Source organism: Branchiostoma belcheri, unplaced genomic scaffold, assembly GCF_001625305.1.
Source record: "Branchiostoma belcheri isolate BF01 breed outbred unplaced genomic scaffold, Haploidv18h27 scaffold2, whole genome shotgun sequence".
NCBI classification, from domain to species: Eukaryota; Metazoa; Chordata; class Leptocardii; order Amphioxiformes; family Branchiostomatidae; genus Branchiostoma; species Branchiostoma belcheri.
The window spans coordinates 4,704,401-4,720,958 of record NW_017803490.1 but is presented as its reverse complement, the minus strand read 5'-3'; the positions used below and the strand labels follow the sequence as shown (position 1 = coordinate 4,720,958).

Here is a 16,558-nt window from a genome sequence, read left to right as displayed (position 1 = left end):
TTATCATCAATTTACACATTTGCAACATTTTAATTGCTCTTGAGTCTTTCTAAAGGCACACTGGATCGACAAGTTACGGGTTCGATTCCTGATTGAGTATTCCTGGCTAGACAGTGTTTCCTTGCGATGACAGTTTCCACAACCTTCCTCACTCCACCCATGTGTAAATGGGCCCTTACTTCGGTTGGGGCGGTAAAAGACAGTGGAAGGAGAGGGATGGGCACAGTGGATTAACAACCCACTACCCCAACAGCCCAACCCTGGGTCCTTACTAGGAACATGCCGTTGTTTCATAGCCTTTGTGTCATCTGGGACATTAATTCAGGCGTCCAAGTTGTTCTTGCAAATATTAAGTTACTTATCAACTACTAGTGAGCTAGCCAGGCTGTATTGAGGTCTGTTGTAACCGTAACGTTACCTACTAAAAACTCTACTTGGTATTCGAGGGTTTTAACTGGTAAGGCTTTATGATTTTATTTTCCAATGGCCTGCGTATCTGAGGTTTATACGGTGTAGTAGACTAAATGCACATGGACATGAATACTAGTACATGAATTGATAGTTGAATCCCTAAATTACATATTCGTTGGTTTAACGTACGGGAGCCCCCTATCGCCTTTTCAGGGGATTGCACCAGCATTCAAAATGGCGGACATAGAGAGCAATGCTATGAGTCCTGACGATACCGAAAGGTCTCCAATGTGTACAAAGATGGAGAGACAGACGGTCGCTGCACTTGTCGTGGTGTTTTGTTTGAGCATTGCTCTGATAATCGGGTTTCAGTTGTCTTCAAGTACAGTCGAGGAAACTTCTACAACTGCGTCAATTCCGGAAAGAACGAGAGAATTGGTGCGTATTTTTATACGTTTGGTCATGTTTAGTTTAAATATGTTCAGCTACAGAGGCGTGTAAAATCATATTGTCATATATTGCGTTGCCCTACGTTGTGAGAAAATAATTTGTGGATTCAGTTGTTAATATTTAATGTTCCTGTCTACACCATGTACAAACTAGAAAGAGTTTTTTTTTACCCAGTTATCAAACATTTGTTTTGAATTTGAAGCCAACACTTGTAAATGAAGGAAATTGGTTACATGTGACAGGTCGATCAAACGTCATGTTGAGGCATTAATTTATCCAGAAATAAGAATAACAGAAGCAAGAATAGCAGACAGAATTTCAAGTTTCCATGTTTTATCCTTCTTTTTCGTCTATCTGTCCTACAGGACGTTTTGTACCAGATCAGTGGTACAAGTTAGGACGACATGTACAGCAACGCAGACAGCGGACACCTCAGTCGATTTGCTAGTTACAAATGTACCTATATATGTATATGGACATAATGGTAAAGTTTGGCTTTGATCAAACCTGAAAAGAGAATAGCCTCCTGTGCAGGCTACCCACGGAATGGAACCTTCTCTCGCGGCTGGTTGTAGAATGGCCGGCTATTTAAAGACCGCGTTAAAAACCTTCAAAACACTGTATCAAATTTAATTCCCACTCGCCCTGGAGCCTGCACAGGAGGTTAAAAAGAGAACACGAAATGCTATAGTGTAAGATAACGCATCACATTTACCTGCGTAGATGGAGGTTTTGTTTTCGACACCCGTACCTGTGTTTCCTTAGTAAGTGAGGGGGGAATGATGTAACCGCAGAATGAGGAGACGGGAAATAGAGTTCAGAGGTGCATTTTTTAGTCATTGACTTTGACAGACATTGAAGGTCAAGTAGTAATTCAGGCTTGCGCAGTATTGTCACTTTCTGCACTTCTTGAATACATGAATAAAACACTTGTTCAGCCTGGTTTACAGTGTTACGTCATGCCTCGACCTTTGTCCTTAATTATATCACTAGTCTACTTGTCTGAAATCCCTACAGACCAGCTTGGTCAAAAGTCTTCTCGTCTCGTCGTCTGGGCTATGAGAGGTGAGCTTATTTGTGTTATATGGTGGCTTTTTTTCGTAGCTAAAAACAATCACCACAAAAGATACATGTACGTCTCCCGAAAACCTTCTTTTTAAAGTCATATCGTCATAGATAACTCAAACATTTTCCCGTGTATGCCATACGATGTAACTACATAGAAGCAAGCATTGTGCATTGACTGTATTGACCGTGTAAAGTAGGTTAAACTTTTGTTGCAAGTCATGGTGGTTCTCTTCTACTTAAGGGGCAGACAGAATTCGAAGATAAAAATTGAACCGACGTTTAGGTTTGTCTATTTTTCTTGCGTAGGTGTAACTAAGGAAAAAGTATGGTTTCAAAATATATTTCAAACCCAGGCAATAAATGTACCATTGCATAGTTTGGGGTTGCTTGCTGAATGTAATTGAATTTATCTCAGCCTTATTGTGTCGTTCGTAGGCTTGAGTAAAGTTTACGGCCTCAAAAATCGTTTTTCAGGTCGACATTGTTCACGTTATCGGCGAAAAATTACAGGATCGATAACATCGATAGTTAATAACACCGAAATTAACATCGCACGTGTTTTATCCCCACTATACAGAGGCATGTTAGTGAAGAAGCATCCCCACCCCCGCAAAGAAACAGTTTTCAAAATGTCACATTTGCTTGAGTAACAGTTTTCCAGTGTGCCAATGTTTGGAGTTATGAAAAACTGGTGACAATGTCTGGTGAGTCAGATTTTGAGTTGGAGAAAAGGTTAAGTTTTTCATAATGTAATTTACCAACTCAGATGAACTTTCATGCTAATGTTTGGGGTTCTTTGTTGGTTCTTGCTGTGCAATTGAATAGTTTTCTCAGCCTTCTTGTGTCTTTATACGTCCAGGAATGTTAGTGAAGGAGCAGCCCCACCCCCGGCCCGTAGACCCGCCTGACGGGGGCTGGGGCTGGGTGGTGGCCCTGGCAGGCTCCATGGTGACCGCCGGGACGTTCGGCATCAGCCGGTCTCTGGGAGTGTTCTTCGTGCTCTGGAGAGAACAGTTCGACGCTACTGCCGCGGAGGTCGCTTTGGTTCAGTCCATGCTGATGGGAATGACGCATTTAACAGGTAACAATTGAATTATCATGAACTAGAGAAGTAACGTTTGCAAAGCAACTGCAAAATGTTACCTTCGGACATGGTCTGCTCTGTTAATTCTTACTCAAACTCACATACATGTACTACTAGTATATGATGACAGGAGCAGAGCAGACCATGAAATTGCAACATTATGTAACCCAACACCAGTCACCATGGTGACAGACGTCAACAAATCATGTCATTGGTCAGGTCATAGGTTACCGTAAAAACAATATGTTTTCCTTCGGTAAACATAAATACGCATGTATTATCTTTATATAGCATGTGTATGTATCCAGGACCGCGTGCCCAGTCAGAGTATGGATCAGGGACGGTGCATTATCATCATCATCATCATCTTCCTTACTGCTTAGCCTTCAATATACAGGATTACTAGCAGCTGCACAAATTTTATAGTTAATAAGTAACTGTGTGCAAACTTCAATAACTGTGAGCAAACAAAGGGTAGGATAGGGGTAGACGTGGCCAAGTGCAAGAACAGGACAAGTGAAAATTAGTGATGTTAGTATAGTACACATATTTACATATGTACAAAGTACAGGGGGCAGCTCAATGCAGTGAAGCCCCTCCCAGTTCTGCTTTGAATTGGGAGATGGACTTCGCCTCCACCACACTGGGCTCAAGTTCATTCCACTCATTGATGGTGCGAGGTTGTTCGTTATCGATAAATATTTAACTGTCTGTCTCTTTTCCCAGCACCCATAGCGAGTGGTCTGGGCCGGAAGTTCGGGTTCCGTCCGGTCATCATGGCGGGAGGCGTGATGGCGGCCGCAGGGTTCTGTCTCAGCCGGTTTGCCACTCACATCTCTCACCTCTACATCACTATCGGCTGTCTTGTAGGTAAGTCGGACAAGATTATGCATCAAACTAGATAGTGTATCCTCTCGTGCAAGACCCACCGCTAGGCATTGGTACTGGCGTAAGAAATCCTACGTAAAGATTCATTTGTCGCACTCTGAACAACATTTACGCATGCTTTATGCTGGGATTCTTGTGTATTACCAGCCTGCGATCTGTCCTTTTCGCTGCATGATAAGCCAATCAGAATCTCCTCCTTGCTGGAGGGAAAGGTACTAGCCAATCCCCGTTTGTCACACTATGATACGTCGAACAACGGTCCTGGCGTACTCGCTTGTGATTTGTCATTCTCGCTACATGATCAGCCAATCAGAATGCCCCTCCTGTTGCCTGAGGGAAAGTTACTAGCCAATCAAACACAAACTATATAGATCTTTAAGCTTGCCACAAACAGCCAAACTGCACACTCTGATGTCTTGTCAGAAAAGCTATGAGTATGACGTTGATTTTCTTTTCTTTTGTTCAGGGCTCGGAAGCTCTCTAAGCCTGACCAACCTTCTAATCTGCGTGGGAAGATATTTCACCACAAAAAGACTCAAAGCCAACAGTTTGATGACTCTGGGAGGAAGCCTGGGAGCCTTCGCGTTCCCTCCTCTGTTCCAGTTCCTAATAGATGAATACGGGACGAAAGGAGCACTTCTAATCGCCGGTAGCATTGCTTTTCATACCACAGCTTGTGGAGCATTAGTGCGGCCGCTCCGCCTCAGAGGTGACGCCAAAAACACCACAGACAAGCAACCGGACAGTGGTGAATCTGGACTAGTGGGCGAACAAGGCAGGCGTACTTGTAACGCTAGGAAGTCATTCCTGTCAGCACTAGATCTCAACTTGTTGAGGGAACCATCTTTTGCAATATTCGTAATCTCAACCGGTTTTCTAGCGTCCAATCGCCAAGCTACAAGCATCTATCTCGTCCCGCGCGCGAAGCTTTTAGGCATAGAGGACTACCCAGCCGCTTTCCTTATGTCCATATTAGGCATTGTAGATTTGGTTGGTCGCATGCTGATTGGTCTGTTGCCTGAGTGGAAGAACTTCCGACGTATTGACCAATACGCGACGGTAGGGGTGCTAACAGGAGGAATGATGATGGTGATGCCACTAGCTACGTCATATGAAGGCATGGTCGCTTGGAGTGTTGTTTTTGGGCTGCTATCTGGGGGGTATGTCCCGCTAACTGTCACTACTACCGCGGACCTGGTGGAAACGAGCAAACTGCCAGAAGCCATGGGAATCAGATTGTTCGTGCAAGGGATCGCTACTCTAGTGGGACCTCCCGTTTCAGGTAACGAATGAAAACTACTATGTTTTTTTTTTACCTCGGTGTACGGCGGTTTTGTTTTTCTATTTTGCTAATTGCTTGTCTGTGTCCGTAGGGCAGTTATCAATTAGGATTTTACCATGGTCAATATTATATATATATATATGTGTGTCCGAAGTTATTTCAATATAGTGGAGACATAGGAAGGGGAATGATGTAACCGCAGACTGACAGGAAGGTCAAATTGGAGGCTGGGAAGAAATGAATGAATTGTGCAGTGGAGGAATTCAGAAACTCAGACGAAAGCATGTGCGCGGCAGTGGAGTATTATTTTTTCATAGAAGAAGTTCATTGCAAATTCGTGCCCGGGGGGCTAATTGCAAATTACAAACATAAAAGAACAATGAAACGTAGTATAAAATAACTAAAATCTACATGATAAAAGGTAGTTGTCTAGAGCTATACCTTGTGGAGCATTAGTATTAGGAAATAAAATAATTTTTTTTTACAGAGAATAACATGTATCATCTTATCAACTCCTCTTCTACAGGAGCACTACGTGACGTCACAGGTAGCTATGACGGAACGTTTCTCTTGGGCGGCGCATGCGTACTCTTTGGGGGACTGATGCCGTTCTTACTGCGCATGCGCGTGTTTACGCGAAAGAAAGCTGACGTCATTGTTGCTGCAGACGTTGTGGACCTAGCAGAACCGGATGACGTAAAACCAGGGTCTTCAGAACTGACTTGGTTTATAACTAAAGAAACGTCAGTGTAGAACTGATACCGCTATGAGGAAATTGTAGCCTAAACCAGAGGATACGGAGGATCATTTTAGGCTGTACTAGTCTTTATGTTAGACTAAGCATAGATTTTACCACTTTCAGTATCAATGACAGGTATGTTCACATGTGTGTGGATGGTGTTCAGCACCAGGGACAGGGACACCAACATGTGTGAATGGTGTTAAGTACCAACGTCAGACACATTTACCTGTGTGTGTATGGACTTCAGCACCAAGGACAGGCATGTTTAACTAAGTGTGGATAGTGTTCAGCACCAAGGACAGTCATCTTTACATGTGAGTGGATAGTGTTTAGTACCAAGGACAGGAAAGAAATTGTAGCCTCCATCCGGCTACGAAGGTCCAGTCGTAAACTAGAATAAGGCAACATGTACAACGCAAATTCATAATGTTTACCTTCAGATGATCTATCCTCACAAATTACTGCTCTGTTCACTCTTACTCAAACACATGTTAACCAGTCCCCTGCTACATCATGTAATTCAACACCACAGGTTGTCTGCTACAGCACCAGTTACCATGGTGACAGCCGTCTGGTCCAGGTCACTGACCTTATGCGTTTGGAATGGAAGAAGAAACTGAGCAAAAACAATATGTTTTCCTTCTGTGAAGGTTAACATAAACAAATTGGCCAGGAGAGTCAGTCCGCGGTAGGAATTGTGTGGGCAAATGAACACTACGGTGGCCAAACTCTTCTGGCCTTCGTGGTTATTTTTTACTGTTTTGAAACCGCGTCGCTAGTCTGGTGGAGATTTTTAAAAAAATAAGGAAATTGTGTGACATATGACTTCAACCATGTAATCTTTGTTGTATTTTGTCTGACCCTTGCCTCCTTCTCGCCAAAAGAGGCCAGGTCTGCAGACATATTTCAGCGTCTCATAAATAAATGAAGGTTGAAACAAACAATCGGACAATCAAATTATGTTTTGTCCAGATCTTCTTTTTTTTAGTTTGATGCGAGGAGACTGTTAAACAGGAGAATGTGCAGGTTTATAGGAATCTCGTTTCTGTTTGCTTGTTTCGTATAACCGGTAGACTGTTTAGGCTTTCGTAATAATGACATTTTCGAGACAACAAAATCGGCAAGATTATACATATGTATATGTTCCTTTTACAAGGACAATGATGGCTATACGTAACCCTAACTAGTATTTTTTTTTTGGATGTCCCCAAAGTTATCAGACACACTTCCATGCTACCTAAAACTGCAAATGGACGGTGTCGCCTACAGGTAGGGCCGAGATGTAGACAATAATGTCCGGAAAACCTCAAAAGAAAAAAAAAAACATACGGAAAACCAACAGACTAATCATAGCAAAATATCCATCTTCTGCCAACCGATTACATAAAATATACAATGTATATTCATACCATACACTTGTATATATTCAGATAATTCTATACGAAGACATTTAAAAAGGACAGCGACCAACAAAAAGTATCTATCTCTCAAATTCATTTCTCAAAATGGGTCGAAGCAAGGCTTTGGTTTTGTTTCTTTTCCTTTTTGGCAGTTTTTCCGCGGCGTCTCAGACCTGTCCGCTCGGCTGTCGTACTGACGTCCGCCTGTCGTTCAGTTCGAGTCAGCATTGTCACTGTCCTGCTGGGCATGCGACCGGGTCTCCGTGCAGTTGGGCAGGGCACGGCGGAACGTACCACTCCCCGGCCTGCCTGGACACCCTCCCCGCCGGCTTCGGCAGCGGCACCCGCTTAATCTCCATCAAGTACCTCCGTGCTCCGACGCTTCTGGAATGCTCCTTCCCGGACGCTTCTGGTGTCTTCTCGCTCAACATTCAGCGGTCGAACGTTTCGGTGATACAACCGGGGGCTTTTCGGGGTCTAGCGCGGGCACAGACCCTCTCTCTGGCCGACAATCGCATCTCTGAGCTTGGTAGGTTGAGCAAAAATCGTTATGTTTCTGGTGCTGTTTGTGTGTTTGTTGGCGTTTTGACCGCATAACTCGAGAAGTTGTGGATGGATCTTTGATATTTTGTGTGAATATCTTCTGATATTTTGCATGTGGATACATGTCAACTGATTGAACTTTGATTGTAGACCACCTAGCAGCTTGTATGGTACTACATTTACAGAAACGTGATACCCAGTAATTAGAAATATACATATATATTTTTGATACTGAACAATTATTGGGCCGTAACTGTAGAAGGTGAAAAATGCTAAAAGGACATGAAGAAAATAATTTCAACAAGCTTTTCAAGGTTGAACATGAGATAAATTGTATTTTAATTAATATTTTTCAAGGGCAGTTTGTATGAGACTTGCATCAAGATTTGTAGCACTAGTAGTGTTTGAGTCGAAAACAAAAAAAGAAAAATGCACAATGTTTACCTTCCTAATGCAATCGCGATCCGTATAGAAAAATGGAACAATCTTTTTTTTCCTTACAAATTGTCTGGACAGTATTATATTTGTGTACCATATTGTAGGTCAACTGCTTTTAGGATATCGGTATGAAATCCTCGTGGCCCAAATACCTTTCTTCAACTGGGCTGTGCCACTTCCTCTAGATGTGGGAGTAGTCTGAGTAATGTTTTGTACGAACCTTACTTAAGTTACAATGTCTCTACCAATTCTTAACGTTATTATAACGAAGGTTAGAATAGAGGCAAAAATGAAACAACTCATAGGGTTTTACTTTTGCTGGTTTTAAATTCGTGACTGTCATATTTTCATTTTATCACCTAGGTGTACGTAGGTTTTGTTTTTGGTGTGTTCGTTTTGTTTGTTTACTAGTATTTCTTTTGGTGTCCGTAGGTATTTGAATGCAATAGAGTGGTAGAAAGGGAGGGGGAGATTTTGTAACCGCAGACTGATAGGAAAGCCCACCCCAATTAGAGCTTATCACAACAAGTTAGGTTTACGCACTTCCTGCCGTAGGCCCGAGGAATGTTGGTTGTGTCAATAGATTTTAAAAAATCTAGATACTTCCCGGAAATTTGAAATCTCTACTTTGTTTACTTATTGGATGACATGCAGTCACTGTTTTATTCGTCTACAGAATGCGACGCTTTCATTGGGCTTGAACAACTGAAAACCCTGCAACTTCAACAAAACGCAATTTCGTACCTATCCCAGTGTGCATTCCGCGGTCTACCTCTTCTCAGAGACCTGACTCTGAACCACAACAGCCTCAAATCCGTACCCGTCGATTCGCTTCTGATGCCAACAGCACTAACCAGCGTGAATCTAAACGCGAACCCAATCACTACCATCGATAGGCAAATCATGCGACTGAACCAGAACCCGCGCCTCCGCCTTACAATACTGACAATCAAGCTGAACTGCGACAGAAATCTCACGTGGTTCATCTGCAATCTAGCGCTCCTGGATCTGGTTCGCTATCACAGCTCTCTGCAGTGTGTTTCACCTGATAACCTCAGCGGAACCTTCGTCACCACACTGAAGAATGGCGCCATGTGTTCTAAAGAATGGGAGAACATTTCCAACGGGACAGATACGGCAAGCACGAGCTCAGAGAGCCCTCAACTTGTCCCCAACACTCTGCCGTGCAGGCAGACAGTTACCGCTAAGACCTCCACAGAAACGATCCACACGAGTAAAGCGTACAACCATACTGTCCACACCCAAGACTACACAAATGAGTCACACACAAACAGCACACCGGTGTCCAATCAGACAACAGAGACGGACTACGTCATTCTTTTCAAACGAGATCCAATCATCACACTGGATGACAAGAGGACCAGACTTGTTACCATGCTCTGTGCAGTTCTTGTGCCCCTTCTCTTTGTGATAGCATCAGTGATTGTTCTCTTCTTCTGCAAACACTGCCATCAGAACTACATACCCGCCGAAGCAGCCACGGAAGACCCTGGATCTCCTGAAATTGTGACGCCATACGCAGTAGCCTATTTTGAAACGATAGAGCCATATGCTGTGGCCTTCGCAGAGGATGATTCTCGTCAACAAACATCTGAAGTCAATTCCAGCAATCAACCAGAAGTAGGACTAGAAGATGCTGGGCTTCAGACGCATGCTGTCATACATCAAGTAGCTGACCAAGAGCCAAAGATTCTACCCAAAGCTTCAATACACCACGAAACATCAGTGCCAAAGCCTCATCAATCCAAAGAAATGACCGATGAACCATGTCCAGAATTACATTCACAAGCCATGACCCTCCACGACAGCTCCGGACCAGAGCTTCAGGCACGTGCAGTGACCAATAGTGAAGACCAAGAGCAGGAACTACACTCTCGTGCGGTAGACAACGATGACGACCCAGGGCCAGAGCTTCAGCCATACGCCGTGACATACGATACAAGACAAGGTGAAAACGGCATGGGCCAGCCATATGCAATAGCCTACCTTCCCTCTCCTCAGGTTACAAGACGTCATACAGTGGCATACGTCAACCAATCAGTTATCAACGAACATCAGGAGCTGATGCATGGCATCTGCAGACATGTCTCTCCGAGTCAGCATATTACGGACATCATACAACAGGGAGATACCACTGAACATCAGGAAACAGTTATCAAACAACCAGTTTCCCAATTTGATCATGGGCCGGAGCTTCAGCCATACGCCGTGACATACGATACAAGACAAGATGAAAACGGCATGGGCCATCCATATGCAATAGCCTACCTTCCCTCCCCTCAGGCTAGAAGACGTCATACAATGGCGCATGTCATGCATCAGGAGCTGATGCATGGCATCTGCAGACATGTCTCTCCGAGTCGGCCTATTACGGACATCATACAACAGGGAGATACCACTGAACATCAGGAAACAGTTATCAAACAACCAGTTACCCAGTTCCATCATGAAGATCACTTACCCGACGTAAAACCAAAACATATCGAAGTAAACAAAAACAATCCACCAAGAGACTGCAGCGGTCACTGTGAAAACATCACAACCCAAGATGAAACTTGCGTCAAACAGCCAATCGGCCAATCAGAGTGTCAGTTACTCCTGCCATCAGATGTAAAGGTGATGCCATGTGGAAATAATGAAGCAGCCCTATATCATTCATCAGCACAAACTGACAAAGATTTTGCTGAAAATGTTGGAAATGAAGAAGAAACAATGGTTAAGCGACCCCTTGACCAATCAGAAAGCCCTTCTCTGCTCTATCAGACCAATAAACCATTCAACCAATTAGAATGCCCGACGTCTCAGCCCTCTCAGACAAATAGCAAGCAACCAGTCACCCAATCAGAATGCCTGTCTCAGCCCTCTCAGACAAATTGCAAGCAACCAGTCTCCCAATCAGAATGCCTGTCTCTGCCCTCTCAGACAAATTGCAAGCAACCAGCTGTCACCCAATCAGAATGTCCGTTTCTGACATCTCAGACTAACACAAAGCTAAAACATGGGGAGGGTGAAGATAACCTACAAGAAATAAAAGACAAGCGTGGATTGGGTGACAGGGCGAAGAGATCAAGAATTAAAAGTGGCGGGAAGCGAAGTACGCCCGACGTCCTCTACAGCACAGGTCAAAGACGACCTGGTCAAACAAGTGGACGATCAGAGTTGTACAAATAACTGTCAATGGAAACTTCATGAGTACTGACTTTCGATTTGATTTAAAAACATTACATAATATACAGGTTGCCTTTATTTGCATATGTAAATGGACACTATACAAGTACAGGTGAACATGCCTGTCCTTGGTGCTGAACACTATCCACGCTTAGTTAAACATGCCTGTCCTTGGTGCTGAAGTCCATACACACACAGGTAAATGTGTCTGTCGTTGGTACTTAACACCATTCACAGACATGTTGGTGTCCCTGTCCCTGGTGCTGAACACCATCCACACACATGTGAACATACCTGTCATTGGTACTGAAAGTGATATCTATGATAACATAAAGACTACAGCATAAAATGATCCCTAGGGACCAATTCTATGTTCCGCACCCCCGTAGGAAAGCCTGTTTTAGACTACAATTTCCTCATAGCGGTGTCAGTTCTACATTGACGTTTCTTTTGTTATAAACCAAGTCAGTTCTGAAGACCCTGGTTTTACGTCATCTTGTTCTGATAGGTCCACAACGTCTGCAGCATCAATGACGTCAGCTTTCTTTCGGGTAAACACGCGCATGTGCAGTACGAACGGTATCAGCCCTCCAAAGAGTACGCATGCGCCGCCGAAGAGAAACGTTCCGTCATAGCTACCTGTGACGTCACGTAGTGCTCCTGTGGAAGAGAAGTTAATAAAAACGTCATGATGTTATTATCTGTAAGAAATTTTTATTTCCTAGTATTCCTGCTTTATTTTTTATAATTTTTTTCTCCCTGCTTCTGTGCACATCCAATATGGCATTATATGCATTTCTTGAGTTTCTGAATGCCTCAAACCTCTAATTTGACCTTCCTGTCAGTCTGTGGTTACATCATTTCCCCATCACTGCCTGTGACTCTACTGTATTCAAATAGCTACGGACGCACAAGCAAACAAACAGATACAAACACACCGAGAGGAAAACCACTGTAAATGAAGGTAAAAAAAACATAGGCATTTTCTTTACCTGAAATGGGCGGTCCCACTATAAAGGCAATCCCTTGCACGAACATTCTGATTCCCATGGCGCCTGGGAGTTTGCTCGTATCCACAAGTTCTGCCGTTGCGGTGACCGTTAGCGGGACCAACGCCCCAAATATCAGCCCGAACACGACACTCCAAGCCACCATCACACCGTAAGACGTAGCCAATGGCATCACCATCATCATTCCTCCCAGTAACAACTCCGCCGTCGCGTATTGGTCAATACGTCGGAACTTCTTCCACTCAGGCAGCAAACCGATGAGCAGTCGCCCAACTATACTTACAATGCTCAAAATGGACATAAGAAAGCGGCAGGGTAGTCCTCTATGCCTAAAACCTTCGCACGTGGAATGAGGTAGATGTCCGTAGCTGGGAGATTCGACGCTTGAAACCCCGTTGAGATTATGAATATTGCAAAAGATGGTTCCCTCAACAAGTTGAGATCTAGTGCTGACAGGAATGACTTCCTAGCGTTACAAGTACGCCTGCCTTGTTCGCCCACTAGTCTAGATTCACCACTGTCCGGGTGCTTGTCTGTGGTGTTTTTGGCGTCACCTCTGAGGCGGAGCGGTCGCACCAGGGCTCCAAAAGCTGTTATATGACAAGCAATGCTACCGGCGATTAGAAGTGCTCCTTTCGTCCCGTATTCATCTATCAGTAGTTGCAAGAGTGGTGGGAATGCGAAGGCACCCAGGGTTCCTCCCAGAGTCATCATGCTGTTGGCTTTGAGTCTTTTTGTGGTGAAATATCTTCCCACGCAGATTACCATGTTGGTGAAGCTTAGAGAGGCCCCAAGCCCTGAACAAAACAAAGGAAATTGACGTTATAACTTTTCTGATAAGACGGAAATTACGTCATAACTTTGCTTAAACTTTGCTGCAGCTTGGATGTTTTGCAATTTGCGAAAAGCTTAAGAGTTGGGGTTGAGCTTTTTTGCTAGGTCTGTTCTTGGAGAGAAACCTACAAGCTACATGTATTTAATTCTTGGCGCAAGCAGTGACGTGATTAGCTAGTAACTTTCCCTCCGGGAGCAGGAGGGAATTCTGATTGGCTGATCATGCAGAGAGAATAACAAATCACAAGCGAGTACGCCAGGACTGTTGCTTGACGTATACAAACGGCGATTGGCTAGTTACTTTCCTCCAAGCAACAGGATTCTGATTGGCCGATGCAACGAGAAGGACAGATCGCAAGATTTCTCCTAGGCCTTGTAAAGTTTGGTGCATAATCTTGTCCGACCCACCTACAAGACAGCCGATAGTGATGTAGAGGTGAGAGATGTGAGTGGCAAACCGGCTGAGACAGAACCCTGCGGCCGCCATCACGCCTCCCGCCATGATGACCGGACGGAACCCGAACTTCCGGCCCAGACCACTCGCTATGGGTGCTGGGAAAACAAACATTCAAATAAACTTCCGGCCCAGACCACTCGCTATGGGTGCTGGGAAAAGAAACGATGACCTTTGACCTCCCATAAATCTGCACCAACGTGCTGTCAACGTACTCTGACTGAACAAACATATACTGTACGCATACACACAAACCAACAACCCACCCCAAACAATACTTCCGTGCCCAGAAGTAACTATGTTGTGTCCAGAACCGTGCCCGAGGCAAATCTATGTTATTGGGTACGCAGAGACTATCCAATACCGTGCCTGATCCTAACCCTAACCAATTCAGGCGTAGAACTAGATATGCATGGCTCTGGATACAAAACACGCTATATATTGATGATAAATACATACATATACTATGATATTTAAGTTACCTGATAAATACGCAATTCCCGTCAACATGGACGGTACCAAAGCGACCTCCGCGGCAGTAGCGTCGAACTGTTCTCTCCAGAGCACGAAGAACACTCCCAGAGACCGGCTGATGCCGAACGTCCCGGCGGTCACCATGGAGCCTGCCAGGGCCACCACCCAGCCCCAGCCCCCGTCAGGCGGGTCTACGGGGCGGGGGTGGGGATGCTTCTTCACTGACATGCCTGGTTGTATAAAGACACATTCAAGGAGTCCGAAACCATTCAATTGCATACAACAAGGTAGCACCAACAAAGAACCCCAAACATTGGCACATGTACTACTTACACGGGAAACTGTTACTCAAGCAACTGTGAGATTTTGAAAACTGTTTCTTTGTCAGCTCAAATGTTGATTAACACCTTCGACGTTTCTATCTGCCCCTTTAGTTATGTCAGAAACAACCAACAAGAAATTTTAACTGACCTCACATGTAAGGTAGAGTACAAAGGTCAATGCAGTTAATGCATACATGTACGTACATTGTATGTCGACACACACGGGCTAGTGTTTGTGTTTATATATGACTAGGCTTTACCAATGAGATTTTAAGCAGACATATCATTGGTAATGCCAGTTTCAATTATGAAAGAAAATGCATAACACAAATATGCTTACCTCACCTTTAATAACCAAAGGACGAGACGAGGGAGGCCATTTACCAAACTGGCCTGTAGTGTAGAGCTTTTAGAAAGTAAGGTCAAAGGTCAACACATGACCTTGTGAGCAAGGATAACCAACCAAGAGGTTTGTTGACGATTGGGTGACCGTCTGTCACCTTCCTTCGGGGCATATTATGTACATATTACACTCTTGTACGTTTGGGACCGCATTGTAGCTACTACTCCATGTTACTGCTGTTTTTCTTTACTTGACAACATTATGTGTGTATAACATTCTTGTACGTTTGGGACCGCATTGTAGATACTGTTCCCTGTAACCGTGAAGATATGTGAATACACACAGATTTCCTCATCCAGAATATTTTACCACCTTGCAGTTGCACAGGGTGCCTTTAAACCCTACGTCGTTCCTCTGTACAGCTATACCGGAAGATTACCATTCATACGACCACACTTCCGGTCTCAGTAATTAACTCCGCTAAATACGGCCAGTTCCGCTTGTTTTGCACGATTTTCGGTCGTGTTTCATACGATTTTCAGGCGGCCCATCTCACCTTTACTGCTAATACTTCACATGTACTCGAAATATTTCATATAAAACGTTTTACAACGATTGGATTTAAAAGCATTACATAATATATAGGTTGCCTTTATTTGCATATGTAAATAGCCACTATACAAGTACAAATGAACATGCCTGTCCTTGGTGCTGAACACCATCCACTCAAGTAAGCATGCCTGTCCTTGGTGCTGAACACCAACCACACACAAATGAACATGCCTGTCCTTGGTGCTGAACACCATCCACACACAGGTGAACATGCCTGTCCTTGGTACTGAACACTATCCACACTCGAGTACTCAGTAAAACATGTCTGTCCTTGGTGCTGAACACCATCCACACACAAGTGAACATGCCTGTCCTTGGTACTGAACACTATCCACACTCGAGTACTCAGTAAAACATGTCTGTCCTTGGTGCTGAACACCATCCACACACAAGTGTACATGCCTGTCCTTGGTGCTGAAGTCCATACACACACAGGTAAATGTGTCTGACGTTGGTACTTAACACCATTCACACGTGTTGGTGTCCCTGTCCCTGGTGCTGAACACCATCCACACACATGTGAACATACCTGTCCTTGATACTGAAAGTGGTATAATCTATGTTAACATAAAGACTACAGCATAAAATACAATAGACAGAAATAGCTTAGAATTTGCATTCTTTTATTTTGAACTGGCTCTGCATATAAGGATTCTTGTGCTCACTATTCATATTATTCAATAGGAATTCTCCAAATACAATATAGATATACAATATAATGATATAGATAAGGCTCACAATTTCACTAACTTGGAGAGAAATCACAAAACATATTTTTGTTTCCCACAAAAGCTGACAAAACATACACTGTACTACTCGTTACATACTGTATAACACGATTATAACTGTAGGCATCGTATGTCACTGGTTTTATTAATCAACATAGATTTTTAGCAACTTAACTGTATGTTAAGTCTTGTTGTCGTTCATTTTATTTGGTATGGCTGCTCGGTTAAAACCCATTGCATTGTCCACTCAGCCACTTGTGCTAGAAGACTTTCTCTCTCTCTCTC

The 16,558-nt window shown here is 43.8% G+C and overlaps 2 protein-coding genes and 1 pseudogene across 2 annotated transcripts; 2 read left to right on the top strand and 1 right to left on the bottom strand.

Annotated features, from left to right (window-relative positions):
- Positions 1 to 2,790: 2,790 nt before the first annotated feature.
- Positions 2,791 to 6,212, top strand: LOC109468589 (monocarboxylate transporter 13-like). Its single transcript, XM_019766895.1, has 4 exons — positions 2,791 to 3,010; positions 3,740 to 3,883; positions 4,368 to 5,183; positions 5,710 to 6,212. The coding sequence occupies exons 1-4, from the start codon at positions 2,791 to 2,793 to the stop codon at positions 5,934 to 5,936; spliced, it is 1,407 nt and encodes a 468-aa protein (XP_019622454.1). The 3' UTR covers positions 5,937 to 6,212.
- Positions 6,213 to 7,430: 1,218 nt separating this feature from the next.
- Positions 7,431 to 11,298, top strand: LOC109468415. Its single transcript, XM_019766664.1, has 3 exons — positions 7,431 to 7,854; positions 8,983 to 10,328; positions 11,116 to 11,298. The coding sequence occupies exons 1-3, from the start codon at positions 7,431 to 7,433 to the stop codon at positions 11,296 to 11,298; spliced, it is 1,953 nt and encodes a 650-aa protein (XP_019622223.1).
- A 365-nt stretch (positions 11,299 to 11,663) lies between these two features.
- On the bottom strand, positions 11,664 to 14,495 carry LOC109468414 (annotated as a pseudogene).
- Positions 14,496 to 16,558: the final 2,063 nt, after the last annotated feature.

Coding starts and splice junctions, on each gene's coding strand:
- LOC109468589 (XM_019766895.1), top strand. CDS start 2,791: ATGTTAGTGAAGGAGCAGCCCCACCCCCGGCCCGTAGACCCGCCTGAC. Junction 3,011..3,739: donor GGGAATGACGCATTTAACAG/GTAACAATTGAA, acceptor CTCTTTTCCCAG/CACCCATAGCGAGTGGTCTG. Junction 5,184..5,709: donor AGTGGGACCTCCCGTTTCAG/GTAACGAATGAA, acceptor CCTCTTCTACAG/GAGCACTACGTGACGTCACA.
- LOC109468415 (XM_019766664.1), top strand. CDS start 7,431: ATGGGTCGAAGCAAGGCTTTGGTTTTGTTTCTTTTCCTTTTTGGCAGT. Junction 7,855..8,982: donor CAATCGCATCTCTGAGCTTG/GTAGGTTGAGCA, acceptor ATTCGTCTACAG/AATGCGACGCTTTCATTGGG. Junction 10,329..11,115: donor CCTACCTTCCCTCTCCTCAG/GTTACAAGACGT, acceptor TCAACCAATTAG/AATGCCCGACGTCTCAGCCC.